Source organism: Mastigoproctus giganteus, chromosome 6 (genome assembly GCF_048544385.1).
Source record: "Mastigoproctus giganteus isolate SK-2022 chromosome 6, ASM4854438v1, whole genome shotgun sequence".
Classification (NCBI taxonomy): Eukaryota; Metazoa; Arthropoda; class Arachnida; order Uropygi; family Thelyphonidae; genus Mastigoproctus; species Mastigoproctus giganteus.
This window is the reverse complement of record NC_143580.1, coordinates 57,370,477-57,393,095: the sequence shown is the minus strand read 5'-3', so window position 1 is coordinate 57,393,095 and position 22,619 is coordinate 57,370,477. Positions and strand designations below refer to the sequence as shown.

Below are 22,619 nucleotides of genomic sequence, written 5' to 3'. Positions count from 1 at the left end.
CCTTAGCCAAATAATTTGCCAGTACATTGGCAGTATCCACCTACAACCCAGTCTTTCAGCAAATTAAAGAATCTTTAGAGTAGCATAAGATCAATTTCTCTACTAGAGTTTCGCACCCGTACAACCAGCCATTCACAGTAACAGAACTTTTAGGGGCACTCAATAAAACATCTAGTTGTGCTGGTCCAGATGGGATCTAATACATCATGATAAGCCAACTAAGCAACACAGCAAAAAGAACATTATTAAAATATTACAATCGAATATTTTTAGAAAATACTTATCCAAACTCCTGGCATCACTCAATTATACTAGCCTTCTCAAAAGCCAGGAAAGGATCACACCTTTCTGCATAACTACAGGCTGATTTCACTGTCCAGCTGTTTTGGTTAAGTCCTGGAAAAAATGGTTCACAGGCAGCTAATGTGGTTCCTGGAAACTAACAACTTGCTAAATAGCAATCAGTATGGGTTTTGAAAGAACCGCTCCATGTTAGATGTAATGATAAAAGCAGAAGCAAACGTTCGAAATGCCTTCATAAGGGGACAACACCTGGTCATGATCAATCTCGATATTGAGAAAGCCTATGATACCATATGGCGATATGGTGTTCTTCAAGATCTTCATTCTTTTGGCTTGAGAGGTAATTTACCCCATTTATACAAAATATCCTGTGCCACAGAACATTTCAGGTTAGATACATGAACAATTTATCCAAATCATTTGAACAAGAGGAGGGTGTACCACATGGTCCATTCTTAGTCCGACATTATTTGCAATAAGAATTACAAACAGGACATTGGATGTACCGAATACAGTAGAATCGTACATGTTTGCTGATGATCTCATTATTTCTTGTCAATCCCAAACCATGAACACCTTTGAAAGACAACTTCAAATTTCGATCGCTAAAATGGAATCACGGGCATTGCAGAATGGCTCTTCCCTATAAGAGAAGAAATGTAGTGCAATTCATTTTTGTAAAAAAACGCATCAGACTCCACCCGGATCCAGAAATATTTTTAAAAAACAGCCTGATTCCTGTCACTAACAATTTTCGTCTGTTGGGGTTATATTTAGTTAATAAACTCAACTTTGCTTCCCATGTAGCTTACTTTCGGACTACATGTCTTAAAAACTGAACATCCTATGAGCAGTCTCTGCTATGTCCTGGGGTGCTGACAGAAGCTCTCTTCTTCATCCCTATAGAGCTTTAATAAGATCACTCTTAGATTATGGATTACCTGTCTGTGACTCTGCTAGGAAAAGAACGCTATTACGTCTGAACACCATACAGCCTAGTGCCCTTAGGATAGCTTGTGAGCCTTCAGAACATCTCTGGTCCACAGCCTGTATATTGAGGCAAATGAACCCCCTTTGCATCTCAGGAGAAAATCCTTACTATGTAATTATGCAGCAAAGATTAAAAGTATTCCGTCCCACCCTAGCTGGCAGTACCTGTTTGACCCTCAACATGCCATACACCATAAACCTAATGAAAACCGCCCCGCAGGGCTTTGACTGCAAGAGCTTATGCTCAGTTGGGACTTCAACTTTCATAATATATTCCAAGACTGATACACCTGAGCTTCCCTGGACTGAATTCTCACCTCTCTGCAACAGAAACAATTTCTTTTTAAGATGGGGAAAATTCTCCCTGGCAAACATCAACTTTCAGCAGCTACATAAAGCACATTCCTTGGAAAATTCAGAGAAAATACAGATATATGTTGATGGATCCAAAATGGATGTAGCCATAGGTGCTGCAGCAGTTTCTTCCACCTTCTCAGTAGCTGTGTCACTTCCTACTGAATTCAGTATCTACACTGCAGAATTATTTGCAATAAAGCTAGCTCTAGATAACATAAACAACCACCATATCAAGCAATCTTTGATATATGCTGACTCTCTAAGTGCAATCACTGCCATTCAGTCTATCTTTTCTGCCCTTAATCCCATTCTTAAAGAGATCCAATCCAAATTATTTTGCTGTCAAACAGCCAACCAGAAGGTTACATTCTATTTGGTCCCTGGTCATGTCAGCATACCAGGTAATGAACATGCAGATGGCGCTGCTAAACATCCCAACTCTGGATCCTCCAGTCGACTGAAAGTGCCTTGCACTGACTACAAATCTATTATTAAAACAACATGTACGAAATAATGGTCTCGCCTCTGGCAAACTAAAACAAATAATAAACTGTTGCAGATTAAAAAAAAAAAAAAAAAAAGAGCCACACCTATGGGCTTCCAGTTTCAGGAGAAACAGGTGAGAATAAGTTATTCTGGCAAGACTGCATCAGTCATTCCCATCCAATTCGTCTGTATTTGCTTCTGGGAGAAAATCCTCCTCATTGTTTCTATTGCCAGTCGCAGCTAACAATAAATCATATTTTAATTGAATGTCCACAGCTTTCATCTATCTGAAAATCCAGCTTTGGTTCCCTATCCAACTTGCAGGAACCTTTCAACTTATCACATATTTTTGGTAATAAAGCAAATTTTGAGGAACTGTTTAATAAGTATTTGAAACGATTAAATTTGTATAATAGTATCTAATCATAAGTAAATCATGAACAGGCCCAAGTGGTCCTTGTGCCAAAAATCTCAAATACAACAACAACAAATGAACACATGCTTGGGGTCATCAGTACCAATATTTATTTTATGTACTTACTTGAATACTTAGTAATTTACTAATTGTAAATCTTAGCTTTGCAGTTTTAAAACTTAAGTAACACGAATGCCTTTTATCTTTTTCAGCACTAATATCTTTTTAAGCAAGTTTTTTTTAGTGCTAATATCTTTTTTAACCAGAGTTTTTTACCGTGCTAATATTGTTTTAAGCAGGGTTATTATTTACTTATTTATTTTTGTTTCCTCATAGAAAGTGAAAGAAGAAAATATAAGCTTGAAGGTGCTGCAAAGGTGAATGGCACAGCTGCAAGTCATGTTTCTGAAGGTGAGTACGTTTGCCTGGAAATATTCATTAACAAATAACATTGCCTAAGACCTGATCCTGATGTGTCAGTGTAGCTATCTTTGTAAAAAAAAAAAAAAAAAAAAAAAAAATCAGATGATTTTCTGATGTGGTTTTGGAAATGCTCTTAACAGCCAAACTGAACAGCAGTACCATTGTTATCAACAAAACTTTGACTCAATGTTTCTGAAGAGATACAAAGTCTGCTACAAAATCTTTCTTAAAGCAACCATAATGTTGATTCCTAACAGTAATCCAGAGACTGAAAAATCCTAACCGGGGTAATGTTTGAAAGCATCCTGTATGGTAAACGATCCTATGGATGTATTTTAATGTAAAACATGTATGTTGTCTGTGAAATTTAATTTCTCTTGTAGTGTGGACTTTAAAAACCTCCCGGTTTTTTCTGAAAAATCTTTTGATTTCTTTGTTTTTTGTGAAGAACTGCTATTTGCAAAAAAAAAAAAAAAAAAAAAAAACTTTTTTTTATCAAAAAATCTGTTTCCCTCCTGCTTACAGTTACCTAATCTCCAGCTTTTCAAAAGTCAGATGTTGGCAGTTATGTCTTTGGCTCGTTTGGTATTTTGAATCTCAAGACTTGATCAACAAAAAACAATTTCGCTTTTGAAAAAAAGATCATCTGTTGATGTCTTGTTAAAGCTAATTCAGTATCAGAAATGAGTATCTCATCATGGTTTATCTTGATATGGAGAAAGCCTTCTACACCACATGGTTCTTTTGGCGTCTTATGAGATCTCCATTTATTCTGAGAGATAATCTACCAGACTTTTATGGTAAATTGCATCACCAATTGATTTGAATTCTATTCAGTTTCGTTTCAAATGTACACATTTTCATAAAATTTGCTCTAATACTATCTAAACTAACATGTGTTGCTGGATTGTGAATATTTGTTTTTATGAAAATATATATTAGATATTTTCTGTAATTTGAACCCCCCCCCAAGGGTATTGAGGTTTTAATTTTTAATGACAAAACATCATATTAAAAACCTATATCAAGTTTATCTGTAATTTTTAATTCCATAATGACAGCCTATTTAATAGCCTAAATTTGCAGTACCCTTTTTCATTTGTTATATGAAATTTTGTTGTTTGTTATAGGAAAGTTTACTTAATAAAAGCATTACATTTTTTTAAAATGGATTTTAGAAGAATACTGTTTTTCTTATAGTAGATGAAGAAGTAGCATGGATCTTTACTGAGTTCCTGTCCAGTGTAAAATCGCCCACGGTGAGTGCAGATATAAAATAATAATTCTTCCATTCTTTCATAAATCACGTAGGCTGGTGTTTTGGAAAGTGTGATGCAGGTATTCCTTGGAGATATATAACTATGTGTATTGGAGGGTGGAGGGGATCTACTACATCTGGCCCAATTGGAAATTGCAATCTTTGATATATGCCGACTCTAAGTGCAATCACTGCCATTCAGTCTAGGTCAGGAAATGATCACTGCATATCCCCAGAGCAATATGGCCATAGTTGCTAATGCTCCTAAAAACCAAATAATAATAATAATAATAATAGCCAGCCATTCAGTCTTATCTTTTCTGCCTCTAATCCCATTCTTAAAGAGATCCAATCCAAATTATTTTGCTGTCAAACAGCCAACTAGAAGGTTACATTCTGTTTGTTCCCTGGTCATGTCAGCATCCCAGGTAATGAACATGCAGATGGCACTGCTAAACATCCCAACTCTGGGATAGGAAAATTCAGGCAAACAAACACAAACAAACAAATAATCCACTTCAAAATATTTGTAAAATTGAATATTTGTAATTGTATGATTTGCCAGTTTTATTTAGAAATTTAAAATTTGTTATATTCTTCACGAAGTAGAAGCTTTGAAATATTTTGATGGCAGTTTTTTTTTTTTTGGGGGGGGGGAGGTAAAGCAAATAGCCCAAGTGAATTAGCTTGATTTAAAAGAAGGCTAATTTGCTTAGGCTACCTTACCGTTTCCAACAGTGATCTTGCATGTCCATGCTGATGCATTATTGGGTTTTCTTGCATTGTCTCAGTGCTTCCTCATTTTTTATGTTAACCCTTTCATGAGTATATATGTGTGTATGTGGTTTTCTTTTTTTTTCTTTTTTTCATATGAGGGACTAGATGCACATACAGTGGCAGCCATGTAAATTTCTTAAAAAGTGTAATATTTCCTTTATGACTCCCTCTAATAGATAAAATTATATCATCTAAAGGCACTATTACCATCATCCTGAAAAACTAGTATGATACTGCATCATCATTCTGTAATATTAGAGTGGTATTGCGTAATTTTGTTTATAAAACATACACCTGCTACTAGCTTGTCTTCACTTCCTATTCAGCAGCAGTGTGGCACACACTCAGTTAACTCCAAGGCAGAAAAGCTTAATTATTGATCTTTATAGGAAGGTCTTTTCTAGCTGGCATATAGCTGCAAAATTTGCTCCACCCAGTCTACCATGTCAAGATTACTTAATTAAAATGAAACCTGAGATTGGAATTGTCAAAAGAAAATCTCTGAACTGGACTGAAATGGAAAAGTACTGCAGCACATGACAGAGTTTTGGAGCATCTGTACCGCAATGATTGTCATGAAGTTTCACAGACCTAAAATCCATGTGTAAGAAACATATTGGGGTAAATGCAAGTTATAGAACTGTCCAAGAGACTTGTGATGAATGGTCTGAAAGCACATCAACCTTTTAAGAAGACCTTGTTGACAAAATCCACGAGGAAAACATGACTAACCTGGCTAACAATGACTAAAGAACATGCTAACTGGACAATTGAACAATGGGAATTTGTAATACAGCAATACCCCGCATAGCACTGATAATTGGTACCGGAACTGTTCCGTGTTATGTGAAACCGTGCTGATTGAGGTATAATTTTAATGGGTTTTAATTGAATGCGTACCAGAGAAACAGTCTATGAACAAATTATAATAAATCTATAAACAATTTGCAGTTGATAGCCAATTAAAAGGATTTGAAATTAAAAATATTGCAAAAACTTTATTAATGAAAGGTAACATCATTAAAGATGAGAAAAAAAAAGCTTTATTGTTTATTTAGGTATTTCAATAATAAAGTCCTGTGAGGCCGTCTCTTCTTTTTCTCGGCGTACAAGCTTTTGTAGCATCAAAACCCATTTTGTAAAATTTGCCGCATCTTGATTCTATGTTCAGCATCCAGATCTCCATTCATAATCACCTTGCAGGCCATGTAAATCATCCCCCCCCCAAAAAAAAACTTTCCTCCAATTCTGTTAAATTCTTTTGGTGCCACTTCAGTGTTATCCACTTCAGAATTGTTTTCCTCTTCTTCATATGCAGTTTGCTCGTCAACTTCAAGGAGAGTTGCATCATCTAAGTCATTTTCATGTGAGTCAATGCAGTCACGTTTTTGGCAGTGTCAAAAAGTTTAAAATCCCAATTCTCTTCCGATCTTCACAGTGTCTTTGGCAATTGTCTGAATTCGTAATTCAAAGCCAGTGAAATAATTTGCCAAATGGGGCAAAACATGCTGCCAAACAGAATGCATGTTGTTGGCAGTGATTTCTAGCGAGGATGCAAATATATTATTTAAAGGGGTAAAAAATAAATTGTGAAATGAAAAGCTATCATGTCGTCTTGTCATGATGGAATTAAGAATACTGAACACTGTTGCATGTTGCCAGTGACTGCCTGAGGGAAGCTATTTGCGCATGTGCATATGAGACAGAGTTGGTACTGCAGCATATATGTACACATTCCTAGGCTACAACAATGCAGCATATATGTAGAGTATGTGTCTAGGCTATTGAATGAGTTAATATGTACAATAAATTTTTGAATTAAATTTAATTGAAAACCGTGTTATAGTGAAACTCGTGCTGTTTGAAGCCATGCTAAGCGAGATATTGCTGTATTCTCTGATGAATCCAAATTCAATCTCTACGGATTGGATAGTCAATTCTGCATTTAGTAGGTGGCTGTTACTAATGGCAGGTAGCATGTAGGGTGTATCACACTTTGTCAAAAAAAACCCCTTAAATTCTATATTATTATGCAGTGTGTTATGTTATTACACTTTCTGTCATAAATTACCATAAACTACCTGTAATGGAGATGAAAAGAAGAAGAAAAAAAAACATTTTATCATAGTTAGCAAATTTTGAAAGACAAAATTTTAACATAGAAAATTGTAGCTCTTAGAAAAAAAATTTGCAAAAAAATAAATAAATCACAATAAATCAGTTCTTTCTCATCTTAATTATAAATTGGGTATGTTATGATGCATTGAAAAAGAAAAAAATGAACTGTATCTACCACCATATCTTATTCGGATGCGATCGAATCTAGACATTTTCACAGTAGAATTCTGCATGCTCCATACAAAGATATCTCTTGCAGTATTTACAAAAGTATGTTGTTTGTGATCCTTATAAGGGCATACGTCACATTTTTTGACAAGTTTTGCAGGTCTAGAAGGACCTGCATTTGGTTCATCTTGAAGAACTCTCACTGCCAGATGCCTTTTTGGCTCTCTTGAAAGATGAAGCTTGTTATTTCTATCCTTGAGATGATCTGATAAAAGAACCAGGCCTAGCATTCGCAGGAAGCCACATTGCTTTATGTTGTCTTGGTTGTTTGCTTTATAAATTACTAAAATGTTTATATAAGTATTGGCACCTCCGTAGCCAGGTGGGAAGGAGCGGCAGTGCGTAGTAACGCTTCTTGATTGGACCGGGGTTCCAGCCCATCACCACCAAATACGGAGGATGCAGAAAGGTCAAGGAATGACCACCGCATATCCCGGAGCAATATGGCCTTAGTTGCTAATGCTCCTAAAAAAAAAAATAAAAAAAAAATAACAAATAACAATAGAAGTATTCATTATCGAGTAAAACACAGCAGACATTTCTATAATTCCTTGCAACATCATAGGATCCAGAAAGCTCATTGACAACATCAACGCTGCATTTCATGGCATTGTAAAAAGTGAAGACTTTGGGCTGACGGTCATTGCTTGTATTTTTATCTATTTTCACATCATGTGAAGCGATGACATCATCGGGACATTTTTTTTTTTTTTTGTCTTGGTGCATAAGATAGAATCATTATAGCTTCTTGGAACCCAAATAGACTTTTTTCTCATGCCTTTTCAAAAATTTTAGTGGAATCTCAGTCTTATTTTTCCTAACAGTACCAACAAAAGTGAGTTTGTGATTTGTGAGTAAGCGCTTCAGGACCGAGTAGCTGGCAAACCAATTATCAAAGGTTATGTTTTGATGGTGCCTGAGATGGGCTGTACCATTCTATCCACCGCATCAAATGGCTTATTGCTTTGCTGGATGAGACCTCTTGGTTGCTCCCCTGTGTAAATTTCTAAATTTACAACATAAAACATTTTGGTGTCCACAAGGGCAAATATTTTTGTGCCATATTTGGAAGGTATATATTGTCTAAAGATGCATCTACCTCTAAAATCTAAATGATACCAACTGTTTGTATATTATATTTGGACTGGGAACATGCTTCTATACAGTTCTTAACAAATTCTGTAAAAATGTGTCTTATTGGCACAAGGTGGGTGTATTTCTGCCTTTCTGTGCAAGTGTCTATGCCATCAAATCTCAGCATATTCTGCAAAAAAAAAAAACTGATGTAGGCTCATAGTTCTGCAGAATATGTCAATTCTAGTGCCATCGCTTCTCCAAAGATCTTGCGAATTTTGATGCCCAGATTTGTAAATGCCTGCTAAATAAAGTAAGCCCAAAACAGTCTTTATCTCACTCATTGTCATATTATAGGTTGTTACCTAAAATTAGATTTGGCATTTTCACAATTCAGTAGTTAGCAAAATCCATTTGTAGACTTGTATGACATCATAACCAAAACCTACTGCAAGATGTGATTGTTTGTTCAAGTGATTGATTTATTGTTGCATTCTTAAATCAAAACAATTTAAATTTTTAAATGGTTTAATTGTATGTATGATTAAGACATGCCTTGCATTTCTCCAGCTGCTTTTCTCATCATGATTTTGTGGTTGGTACATTAAGACCTCATTGAACATCATGTCAGTTAAAAAAAAAAAAAAAAAAAAAAAGCCTGTGTGTACTCTGTATGCATGAAAGATATTTTATGTGAAAACATCTGATACTGTTGCTCTTCGAAGATGTTGGAATGTAATCATTTTTGAGAGATGCTCGACAAGTATTGCAAGCCTTCATAGTTGTTACGTGTCTGCATGGAAATTCTAGAAGTAACGTGCTCTAAATGTATTTTTCAGAGATTTAATAAAATCTGCTTCTCAAAATCTGAGAAGCAGATTTTATTAAACTTTTAAATTTTTTTTTGTTCTCTATGTTTATGAACTCGTTCTTTTTTCGACATGAGAGGCTTCTTCGGTGGCTTTGAAGCTTTTATTCTTGCATACTTCTCTTAATTTCGCTCAGCTGGAATTTTAGCCGTCTTCGAAATACTCTTATAGGTTGCTAACTAAAATTTAGATTTTGAATTTTCACAATTCAGTAGTTAGCGAAATCCACTTGTAGACTAGTATGACATCATAACCAAAAGCTACTGCAAGAAGTGATTGGTGTTTGTTTAAGTGATTGATTTATTGTTGCGTTCTTGAATCAAAACAGTTTAAATTTTTAAATGGTTTAATCAAAACTTACTTACTTACGCTACTTAGAAGAAGGTTAATGTTGATCAAAATCTTGAGAAGCAGATTTCATTAAAGTCTGCATTTTTTTCGTACTGTATGTTTTTGAACTTGTTACTTTTCGACATGAGAGGCTTCTTCAGTGGCTTCAAAACTTTTTATTCTTGCATAATATTACTACCCGCTGCTTACTGTACCGAATCAATGTTAGTGACTGAGGTAGCATCGTTAGCGCCATTTAGGAAGTGATGTCATTTGCACTATTTAAAATCTAATAGCTACCTAATAGGAAGTGACGTCATTTCCGAAAAGAAAATTTTGTTAGCAATTGAACTGCATCATTTTCGTAAGAAAATTTCATTATCAATCGGTTTTATTCTAGTGCCACCATAGATGTTTTCACATCATAAGTTCCCGCATTCCATTACAGATTTTTGCACCACATGCTGACATTCTCACGTCAGGTAAATGAGTAATGATATTGCACATAAGAGGTCAAAATTTTGCTCTTGCAGATAACATCCACTTCATAGTTTTATCCTTGGCAAAAAAATAATACTTATCAACATGTTGCCACTGCTCATATTTCCTCTTCCTGACCTCTTGGTCTGTGCTCTGACTACTATTTTCATTGTAATCATAAAATCTTGATCAGTGTCGGAGGTTTGCGAGCAAACACTGATATGATATTTTTCATCAGTATCTGACCATGTGATCTTGTCATTTCAACGTCATTCAGTAATTCAAATTCTTTGCTGTTCTTGTAGCCGACCGGGCTAGCCGGGTGGGTAAAGTGCCTGCCTGGCAACCCAAAGGTCGCAGGTTCGGATCCTGCCTCGGGCTTGGATCAAAGTACTGCAAAAACCTTGGGAGGTGCATTGTGGCCACAGAAGCCGATGCGCCAACAACTACCAAAAAAAAAAAAAAAAAAAAGCTGTTCTTGTTTGTAATCCATTGTAACACCTTGAACAAAATTATAACTTTTATTACTTTATAGTTTTACAAATGACAGAGTCAAAATGTACAATAAACAACAACACGAATCCAAATTTACATTTTAATTAAAAATTAATTGTCATAAGGCACATAGGGTGTATCACACCCTCTCCAACTTTACAAGCATCTGATTTGAGTCACTGCACTGCATGCACTGAGACACTGTCTTTGAATGACAATTTATAGTCTTACTGGCAGCTACTAAAGGGACAGGCGGGGTGTGGATAGCAGAAATATGTTTTTTAGTTATTTGAAATAGTACACAGTGTACTATTTCAATTAGCACACTATTTCAGTATTGCAAATATTTGGTGCAAGGCAGGCAGGGCATCACACTTGCACCAAACTCCTCAAATTCACCAAAAAAAAACCATATGCACATTCAGAATCCCCCATTTCTCGATGTTGCTATCCCCTCCCCCATCGCCTTCAAACTGTGCCCGGTACTTCTATTACAAATACTAATATAAAATAACACTAATAATACTATAATATAATACAGTGAAACTTCTCCTAACGGACACTTCTCGTTAACGGACATCTCTCTACAACGGACATTTTCAAATTCCCCAACTCACCTCCATTGGTTTTAACGTGTTTGCAGCTTCTGTCTAGCGGACATTCTCTGTAACAGACATGGACAGGCAATCTGCACTCTTTCGTTTAGATTAGCACTTAATTTGATCTTCCCACAACGGACTGCGGGAGAGCTCATGGTCCTTTTCTAGGAACTTTTCTTCCATTTATTGCCTCAATCGTGTGCTTATTTTCTATTTCCTATTCTCTGAATTTTATCAAGGTTTACGTCGCTGTTCTAAACCCTTTTTCAAGAATTTTAAGGCACGTGTAAAACTTCTGATGAATTCAGTGTGTGCAGATGGGGTGGGGGAATTTTGTCGGCCTTTCGTCTTTTCAGTTTCAGTTTTCAGTTTTTTTCAGTGTCGTGTGAAGTGCACAATGTCTTCTCGTAAACATTTAACTTTAAAAGATAAAGTCGAACTCATTAATGCGTATGATCGGCAAAAAAATAGTGTTCGCAATCTCGCTGCAAAATTCAAAATTGGGAAGACGCAGGTAAGCGACATCTTAAAGAAAAAAAATGAACTGCTCAAACAATTTTGGCAACACGGAAATGATCAGGTTCAAAAACCATTTCCGAAAACTGTTGGACTTCAAATTGACAATGTTACGTATGAGTGGTTTTGTCGCGAACGTGCTAAAAAAATTCCCATTAATGGGCTTATTATTAGGGAAAAGGCTTTGGAGGTTGCGAAATCTATGGGAGTAAATGAGTTCAAAGCTTCTGTGGGATGGCTAGACAAGTTCAAAACTCGGCATAAAATTTCTTGGAAAACCGTAAGGTGGATCTGTTGATACTGGGGTTGTAACAGAGTGGACCGTCAAATTGGAAGATTTATGTCGTGATTTTGAAGCTAAGGATATTTACAACTGTGACGAAACAGGGTTGTTTTTTTAAAGCTCTTCCTGAAAAAACAATGAGTCTAAAAAACGAAAAGTGCCAGGGCGGAAAAATTTCTAAGGAACGCTTGACTGTACAATTGTGTACAAATATGCTGGGAGACTTTGAACAACCACTTGTTATGGGAAAACCACAAAATCCTCGTTGTTTCAAGGGCATAAAGTTGAATCTTTTGAATGTTGACTGGAAGTCTAATAAAAAAGCGTGGATGACACGAGATATCATGAGTGAATGGATAAGTCACTTTAACCAAAACATGATTCGTCAAAAGAGAAAAATTATTCTTCTCATGGATAATGCTGCATCTCACCCGCACATTGAATTGTCCAACATTCAAATCGTTTTTCTGCCACCAAACACATCTGCAGAGTGTCAGCCCTTGGATCAAGGGATAATAAAAAAATTTAAACTTCACTACAGAAAACGTGTTTTAAGACATCTCATTGCAAACATGAACGATGTAACATGTGCGAGTGACCTTGCAAAGAAACTCAGCATCCTAGATGCGATTCAATGGATTTCCTCTTCAGTAAACGCAATTAGAAAACAAACTGTCGTGAACTGTTTTGTAAAGTCTGGCTTCTCAAACGCAAAAATTGAAATTGTGAACAGCAATGTGGAGCACCAAGAAGAACAAGAACTTCAACATCTATTGATAATGTGCGATACTTCAGTTACAAGTGACCCTGGCTACAAAGATATAGACTCGAACCTAACTACAGAAGATGGTGCTCTAGATATCAACGACATTATCATCGATATTTTTCAAGAAGTTCCTCATGAGGATGAAGAAATGGAAGGAGGTCATTCTGTCGAAGAACATATTAACGACGAATCACCGATGAAAAAAGAAGAAGCGCTCATACAAATCAATTTTAAAAATGTTTTTCGCCGCTGAAGAAGATACTGAAGGACTTTTGATGGTTTCTTCACTCCAAACAAATGTTGAAAACAAAATTATCAGCCGGAAGAAGGTGCAGAAGAAAATAAGTGATCACTGTATGTATTTTTCTTAAGATAGTCATAATATGCATAGCACAACTGTATGTATATTATTTACAAAAATGTTGTGCAAAATCTGTATATAATTTAATTTAATTTTACATTAAACGTTTAACGATTTTTCTTTATCTCTTGTGTATGTAATTGTATATTATTTACAAAAATATTGTTCAAAATCTGTATATATTTTAATTTAATTTTACATTAAACGTTTAACGATTTTTCTTTCTTTTTTTTTTTTTTTTTTTTCTCCCTCAGACTTCTTGTTAGCGGACACTTCTCTCTAACGGACAGATTTTCATTCTCCATGGCTGTCCGTTAAAGGGAAGTTTCACTGTACTAATACTTACTAGTACTAATGCTAACACTAGGTGGTAGATGATGCTCATCAGCCTGTGTGGTACCACTGCTTTTTGGAGATTTGAAGTGCTGAAACCAGTGTTTATTCTCCAGAGCAAAGTTTCTGACATCCCCTTCCTCTTCATCTCTTTCACTCTATCCATGTACTAAGTACTTGTAGGTTTTGATACCTTTCGTATTTGGGGTTTTCATTTAAAAAAAAAAAAAAAACATTAGTCATTGATTTTTTATGAAATTTCAATTTTGGTTTTATTTTGGACAATAATACCACTCCACTGGTTTGCTATAAAGTAAAATTGACAAAAAATTTATATTTAAAAGCATTTGTGTATATAAATATATTTTTTTTTTTTTTTGAAAAATTGAGCTATAGGTGATGTAATTAACTAAAAATTATTACATTAAATTGATGTTTCCTACCACATGGAAATTTGATGCACCCTGCAATAAGTTATGCATGTGAATTGCTGCGGATATTTCTAATTACGTTTAATTTTATTTTGTTTTGTTCAGACTGATTATTGCTTGTTTGCTGGTAGTGATTCACAAGCAAAACCTGTTACAGTTTGCAGCAAATTTCCAAAACGGTTAAAAGCGTTACTGTAATTAACACTTTCTGTCACTAGATTTAATTTAATCTAAACTTTAATTAAAGGCATATGCTTAGGGTTAGAAAGATATGAATTAATACCAGTATACGCTGCCATACTATTAATATCCGGAGACCTGCATACCTAAAATAACCTTTATTTACATGAAAAATAATACCATGCTGAAAACTTTGTGCCTTTAGCCTTTATGACAGTCTCTAGTCTCCATGGAACACTCTAACAGTTTTTGTTAATGTCCTCTGATATTTTCTGCCATTCAGCCCTCAAAGTGGTGACCAGTTCAGCCTTGTTTTTTGGGCAGTCTCTTCTCACATACATGGTCCAGTTCATCTTCTGGGTTATGTATAGGATTGAGTTTAGGGTTGTGGGCTAGTCAGGCAAACTTTTCGATGCTCATGTCCTCAAACCAATCTGTCACAGAGCAGAATGACACGGAACATTGTCTTACTGATACAGGTATGGGTCTTCCCCGACATGCTTCCATAACGTAGGTAACACATTATTGCCCAAGGTGTCTAGATAAATTTCAGCATTCATGTGTGTGTCCAAAACAATCAGTGGTCCTAGGCCAAACCATGAAAAGCAGCCCCAAGCCATCACACTTCCTTTACCAAACTTCATTGTTAGGATGATACAATCCAGCAGATAGTTTTCGTTGGGCATCTGCTGCACCTGAGTGCAGCCATCAGTCTAGTAGACCATGTACAGTGACTGGTCACTTTAACACTGGGCTGGTGTTAATGTGTCCCAATCACTTCACTGAGGGCCTGTATGGGCTGCAACAATGCTGACCTTTTTTCCAAATGGACAGTTCTTTGCAGGGCTCTCTGTTGCATTCCACTAGATTCAGAAGTTTTCTGAGTTGTTTCAGAAAACAACTTGGGGAAAACTTCAGTGACAGTTTCAGCACCATTCCACTTCCATTTGCAGATCATATCACCAGTGATCAGCTTAATGAAATGTCACATATACGCTGATTGCTTATGTGGCCTCCCTGTTATCATTCTGCACTAGTTTAACTCTGTCGATTATTGCAACTTGCATTCACAATTGTTTTACTACTATCTCCTTGAAGCCCCACTAGCATGTTTACAGTTGTCTGGTACCTGGATAGCATGTGACCTCTCCATCAATCATCCATGGGTAGGTCACATGCTATCCAGGTACCAGACAACTGTAAACATGCTAGTGGGGTTTCAAGGAGATAGTAGTAAAACAATTGTGAATGCAAGTTGCAATAATCGACAGAGTTAAACTAGTGCAGAATGATAACAGGGAGGCCACATAAGCAATCAGCGTATATGTGACATTTCATTAAGCTGATCACTGGGGGGTCTCAGATCTCACCGAAGGCCTGCATGTGCTGCAAATGTGCAGACCTGTGTTCCAAGTACAGGTAGTTCTCGACTTTACGAGTTAATTCGTTCCTAGCGTGCACACTCGTAAAGCGGGAATTAAATCCCATAGACCTAATGTTAAAAATAGGGGTTACGTTCTCGACAATGAAATTAGTTAGCTAATTAGTTTATGTTTAAACAATGATTGATTTATCCAAAGAAATTAAAACGTAGCCTGTAAAATCAAGCAAATTATAATAATAAAGAAATTATTTATGACTTACAAATGTTAAAGAATGTGTTTATTCTTCATCATCATCATCGACTAAATGCACGCTCGTTGATCATGTCTTCTTCAGAAATGCTTCAAGAGGCGTTTGTTTCCAAGATAATTTATAAATTTCAATAGCATGTATAAGAATGTTTTAACGGAATGCACAAATTGCAATTAACACGATTCGCGTGGAGTAACAAGTTTATAAAGCTTTAAAAAAAAGGAATGAAGAGAAGATTCTGAAAACTTGTTTTTTATATGACTGAAGATTTCAGTAAAGGGGAAACACATTTCACCATAATAAAGCAAAACACCACACAATTCCAGCTATTGGTATTTTTGCAAATGCAATAACATCTAGTTTACTACCCATTTATAATTGCTTGCAGTAACAGAAAAGCTCGATAAACTGGAAAGTGCAAATTGTTTTTATTGTTTTCTGGTTGTGACCTCCAGAAATGTGCTTCAGAAAAATGTCACCTTTGTGACATTTTTCTAAAGCACAATTTACTCTGACAAAATTGGTTCTTATAACAGAACATATGATAACGATGAAAGTGTAGTGCATTTTAATGATTTGAATTGGTAACTAATACAATTTGCACTATAAAAACGACCTTTTAGAGAGTTATATAGTGAAAATTTGAACTTCTGAGATCATGGAAAGAATTACCAAAAAGCAATGTGTTATTGGTAATTGTTAACAGTGTGTGTTCACATTACAATATTTTCACGATCCAGTGGTGTCTCTGGAATGGATTAATATCGTAAAGCTGGGTACACTGTATTGTAAAGCTATGCGCATGGTTTGAAATGCAGTATTTATGAATACTTAACATTCATTTTTTGCAATTAATGTTCATATTTTCAATTTTGTTGATACTTTGGAAAAAAAAAACAAACTCGTAAACCCGTTAACTCGTAAAGCGAGAACTGCATGTACTCAGTTCTTTTCTGTCTCCAGACTTGCATTCCACCAGATTCAGAAGTTTTTTTGAGTAGTAACTTGCATTCACATGTGCAGTTGTGAATGCAAATTATCACGATCAACAGAATGCAAATGGAAGTGGACAGTTTCAGCAATATTCCACTTCCATTTCCATTTTGTTGATTGTGGCAACTTGCAGTCACAATTGCACATGTTTACCACTATTTCCTTGAAGGCCCATGAGCATGTTTACAGTTTTGTCTGACACAGTGCTTGGGCAGGATGCAACGTACCCATTGGTGAGTGATGGAGTGGTGTCTGGATATTAATGGTAGGGCAGTGTATTTACAAGAGGTTAGGCAGGCAAAGGCAGATTACAAGAAATCTTTGGCAAAGAATTCTAAGAAAAACAGCAAGGATTTCTTTACTTATATAAACTCTAAAAGAAGGAAGGGGATGAATCTGATTGGCCCATTTGATATCGATGATTCGACTGTTGATGATCCTGCTCAGATAGCAAACAAACTGAATGAGTATTTTGCATCTACATTCTCACATGAGGAGTTATTAAGATTAGAAAATGCCAGAAGGTGTCAAATTATAGCAGAGTGCTTAATGAATTTGTAATAACTGAGAGCAAAGTGGAGGAGAAATTGTTGAAGTTAAACATAAGAAAGGCACCTGGGGTGGATGGGATCTATCCAGTTATATGAAAGGAGATGTGTAAATGTATCCCCAATTCACAAAGGGGGATCGAAGGGTGACACGAGTAATTACAGACCAGTTGCTTAACTTCTGTTCCGGGTAAAACAATGGAGTCACTGGTTAAAGATGCATTGCAGGATCATCTAGACAAGACTGCAGCAATAATTCAGACACAGCATGGGTTTGTTAACAGAAAGTCTTCGTCTGACAACTTTGATAGGATTTTATGATGTGGTTACAAAGGAACTGGATGCAAAAAATAATTTTGATATCATATACTTGGATTTCAGGAAAACTTTTGACACTGTTGCGCATGGAAGACTACTGTACAAATTGGAGCAGAATAGTATTAAGGGTAAGTTGCTACAATGGATAAAAAGATGGTTGAGTGGGAGAAGACAGAGGGTGGTAATCAATGGGTGCTGCTCTTTGTGGACTAATGTTATTAGTGGAGTCCCACAGGGTTCAGTGTTGGGTCCTCCGTTGTTTTGTATATTTATCAATAATATTGATGAAGGTATATTAGGCTTAGTGTCGAAGTTTGCAGATGATACAAAGGTGGGCAGGGTTGTTAATGACAGTAATGGCAGTGTGCTACTGCAACAGAATCTAGAAAATTTTGGCAGATGGGCTGAGAAGTGGCAACCGAAGTTTAACCTTGACAAATGGAAAGTACTGCATATTGGTAGAAGTAACCCCAAAGAAACGTACCAACTGTGTGGTACTACACTTAAGGTGGTAGAAAATGAAAAAGACCTGGAAGTAATTGTGCAGTGAGATATGAAGTTTTCTGAGCAATGCAGACAAGCTGCCAGGCAGGTCATGGGGTTTTCTCAGTGATATACAGGAATTTTGCTAGCAGGAAAAAGGAGGTGATTGTCCCTCTGTAGAAGCCAATGGTCAGGCCACGCCTTGAGTACTGCGTACAGGTCTGGAGGCCTTGTTTTAGGAAGGATATAGATTTGCTTGAGCGTGTACAGAGAAGGGCAACAAAATTGGTGAGGGGAATGAAGGGATTCTCTTACCAAGAGAGGCTTAAGTTCTGCAAATTGCAGTGGCTTATCACTGTGCGGTGATCTGATTGAGGTGTATAAGGCCTTGAATAGGTTGAGCATGCTTAATTCTGATGGGATTCTTCCACTTGTTCAGATTATGAACCTAAGGAGGCATAAATTGAAATTGAGGAAGGACAGATGTAGAATAGATGTGTGCAAATTTGCCTTTAGCCAGCGGGTGGTTAATTGCTGGAACAAACTTCCATCTGTCGTTGTGGAAGTTGATAGGTTAAATAAATTTAAGGAGGAACTGGACAAACATTTAGAGGGAATGGTTGTGTGAAATTTTTTTTTTTTTTTTTTTTGGGTGATGCTGCATAAGCTCATACGCTTGCTTTCTTGCATCACATTCCACTACTACTACTACAGCCCTCACTGGTGGTACAGTTGGTAGGATTGCCATCCTCTCCGCACTTGGTGGAAAATACCTGAGTTCAAGTCCTGTTATTATGTGAGGAATTTTTATACGTTTTTTCACAAATTTATTCGAACTACCCACTTTCACAACACCTGATGAACATTTCTTCCAATGTTTAATTACTCTGACTAACACTTCTAGCCTGAAACTACCCTTTTACAATTTAAATTTGTCTCCTTAAGTGTGTTGTTCGAGAAAGATTAACACATTTAAGGAGACATAAATTCAAATTGGAAAAAGATAGTGCAGTACAGGCCTGGAAGCTTCTGGAATGAAGCTTCCAAACCTGTATTGCAGTACCCAAGATGCAGCCTAATCATTGCCTTATACAACAGGATAATGATCCCCTTCTCTCTCTCTCTCTCTGGTAAAAAAATCTTGTATATCATTGACAGAATCTCATGTACTGTTCTATCAGCCTGTATGCACTGCTCAGAGAACTTTGTGTTGGACTATACAATAATAGTACTTAGGTATTTTTTGTTTTCCGACACATCAATTAATTGATGTGTCAATTAGGTGGTGCCACCTAATTGATGTGTCAATCTGAGATTATTGCTACCCATGCACAGTAATTTTCATTTATCAGTGTTAATTATCAATTGCCACTTTGCAGCCTATCTTTCTAATTTATCTAGGGCTTGCTGCAGTAACCTGCCTTGATTCCTGTCATTAACTGCTTTGCCAACATTTGGTATCATATGAAAACTTAGACATTAAGCTTGATATATATTCATCAGTATCTTTCATAAATAATGATGCACCCCACCAAACTCTAAATCACTCCCTTAATAACATTAGCCTAAGAAGAGCAGTGACAGTTAATAACCACCCTGTCTTCTGCCACTCAATGAACCTTTTATCCATAGTGGTAACTTGCTCTTAATACAATACTATTCCAATTTGTACAGCAGTCTTTCAAGCGGAACAGTGTCAAAAGCTTTACTGAAATCTAAGTGTATGATGTCAAAATTATATTTTTGCATCCAGTTATTTTTTTGTGTGGCATAGTTGCTAATCATATTGACCAGACAAGATCTCCCCCTAAAAAAAAAAAAATCCAAGCTGCAATTGTCACTACTGCATAACTGTAAATCTTTGCATTTATGATAGAATATGCTGGTTTTATTTGATTTGATACCTGTTTCATCTCATTATTATAACATGGTTTGTAACAGTTTTTCCTGTAGTTTTACTTCTGTCTTTTTTTGCAAAAAAAAAAAAAAAAAAAAAAAAAACCAACAGGAAAAGGGAGGGGAAGCACCATATGCTTACATGCTTACTGCGTAGCTACAAATCTCTGTGTTTATAATGAAATATGCTGTTTTGATATGATTTGATAGTTCTGTTATTTGCTCCCGTCTTTTTTTGCAAAAAAAAAAAAGACCTAGCTCTTTGTCTTGTGCTAGGGGCATACCATACATTGTCAGTCCAGAGCTTATATGCCAAAGCAAATGAAATATCATTGCATCTAAGCAGACAAATGCTTTTGTTAAACTAAGCAGCAAAACTCGAAAGTCAACTGGACAAGCCTATCCAGAATGGACTTTTCTCACACAAATGGGAAAACCTTTACATAGGTTACCCCTCTACAAACCCATCAACAGGGATACACCTTTGCTCATTGAGTGGCAACTTTACCTTGGTATGATACAGCCTACTGCCTCTTGTACAATCCCACCTTGGATGAAATATGTTGCCGTGCGACCTTTCATTCAAAGCATGGGGAAAATACACCTTATCCCAACAGAACATACTACAAATTCACAGTGCATTGAGAACCTAGCATGCACAGTACACGCTATTCTATACAGACAGATCTAAAACTGAAACTCATGTTGGTGCAGCAGCATTATTTCCCAACATTACCATAGCCACGAAACTCCCTGTTGAATGTAGCAGCTGTACTGCTCTGTGCTATCCACATAGTCGTAAATTTCACATTCTCAAGAAACATATTGCACAGTGTTATTTATATAGATTCCATTAGTGCTGTTCAGCAGAATGGAAACCATGAGAACCCATTAGTTATACAGATTTGTATTACCACGACCAAGTTAAATAAGAACAAACAACAAGTTCTGGCGCCTCCGTAGGCAGGTGGGAAGGAGCAACAGTGCGTAGCACACGCTTCTTGATTAAACCGGGATTCGAGCCCGTAACCACCAAATGCGGAAAGGTCAGGGAATGACCACCGCATATTCCCGGAGCAATATGGCCTTAGTTGCTAATGCTCCTAAAAACCATGCAACAACAAACAAACAACAAGTTCTCTTTTGTTGGATCCCTGGTCATTTTGGAATTATTGGAAATGAACATACTGACCTAATTGCCAAAACTGCTGCAGATCCTATAGATTAGTCCTTAAGTGTACCGTCTCAGATTATAAATTAATTAGAAAGTAGTGATGTTTTGAACAATGGCAACACATCCGGCAAAGTCAAGTTGGTAACAAGCTACTCTGTATAAAGAAAGATCTCAAACCGTGGAAATCCAGTATATGTGAGAACAGACATGAAGAAGTCATATTAGCCCAACTACAAATAGGCCACACAAACCTAACACATCTTTATCTACTAGCAGGCACTAATCCATCACAGTGCGCAAACTGTGGCACCCAACTTGCTGTCCAACCTGTACTCATTGATTTCCCCAAATACAATAGTGACCGACAAGCTATGTTTACCTCATTTTCCCTGACAAGCAAGTTGGATGCTTGTCAGGGAAAATGAGACTTGACCTTCTATCAGATATGCCACACGTGGTCAAAATTTTTACTTTCCTCAAACAGATACAACTGCACAACGCAACATAAACTTGAACAACGTTTATGCTTTATGCAAATAAAACTATCTATTTAAGATTATCATAGTTAGACATATTGTGGCCTAGTTCCCCTTGCATAATGCCTATAAACAAACAAACAAAAAAAACACCAAACATGTTGATGACTATTTTGTTCAAATTTGTTATATCAATAGTTTTTAAATCTTTCACCTCCATTTTGGAAGTTTATTACAATAAAGGTTAAAAAAGAAAACAGGTAAACTACCACCTAGTATTGCCTGGTAACACAGAGGGTCAGCATTCCTCCATGTGGTGTGGGCTCCACACCTCGGCCCCTGCTTACGTTGGTTCACACCTGGGTGGTCACCCACAGTGTTCTTGTGCAGTGAGGTTATACCCAGGATTACTAACAGTCCCACCATCGTGAAGGTGGAAGCAGAGGATTTGGCTGACACAGACCTTCCGGACTTCGCCGAAATTGGGTCCATTTGACTTGAATATCACCCGAATATCAGTTTCATTAGCGTTTTAGACTCCCAGGTAGCAAGTACAGCTTGTTTGGCATATCTGAAACAATGTGTGACAACCTCAAGGACCATTATCTGTAGCCATTATCAATCCACTGCAGGATAGAAGCCTCCCCAGCAATTCATGTTGAGGGAAATGGACTATAATCTGCCACACTGGTCCAGTGTGGGTTGACAGATTGACCATATTTAGCAGTCTTCAGCTTGAACCCTGCTCCTGACCACTCTGTTGTAGAGGCCTTTATTACCATAGCATTCTCTAAACCAGAAGATGATTCTGAGTTATTCAGGGTAATCTACTTCAAGCATTTACATTGCTTGAAGTAAGCTTTAATGTTTACTTGTTGCTTGTCCATTCTCTTACCTCAACTGTCCATAACGAAGTGGTGCACAGATGTAATCCCCCCACACACAAATTGACAGGAATGAAGTAGTCACAACTTGCAGATGTCACTATATTTTCCTGCTTTGCTGCCTCGCTCATTACTTCAAT

The 22,619-nt window shown here is 36.6% G+C and overlaps 1 protein-coding gene across 2 annotated transcripts in view; it reads left to right on the top strand.

Moving 5' to 3' along the window:
• LOC150084315 (fibronectin type-III domain-containing protein 3A-like) overlaps positions 1 to 22,619 on the top strand; it is a 441,928-nt gene that overhangs the window by 226,000 nt on the left and 193,309 nt on the right. Inside the window, exons 5-6 of one of the 2 annotated variants that reach the window (XM_090375975.1) lie at positions 2,888 to 2,962; positions 4,178 to 4,233. In XM_090375975.1, the coding sequence (XP_090232101.1) occupies positions 2,888 to 2,962; positions 4,178 to 4,233 (131 nt within the window). Of the gene's footprint in view, positions 1 to 2,887; positions 2,963 to 4,174; positions 4,234 to 22,619 lie in introns of both variants that reach the window. The other variant, XM_090375974.1, reaches the window with a different exon arrangement.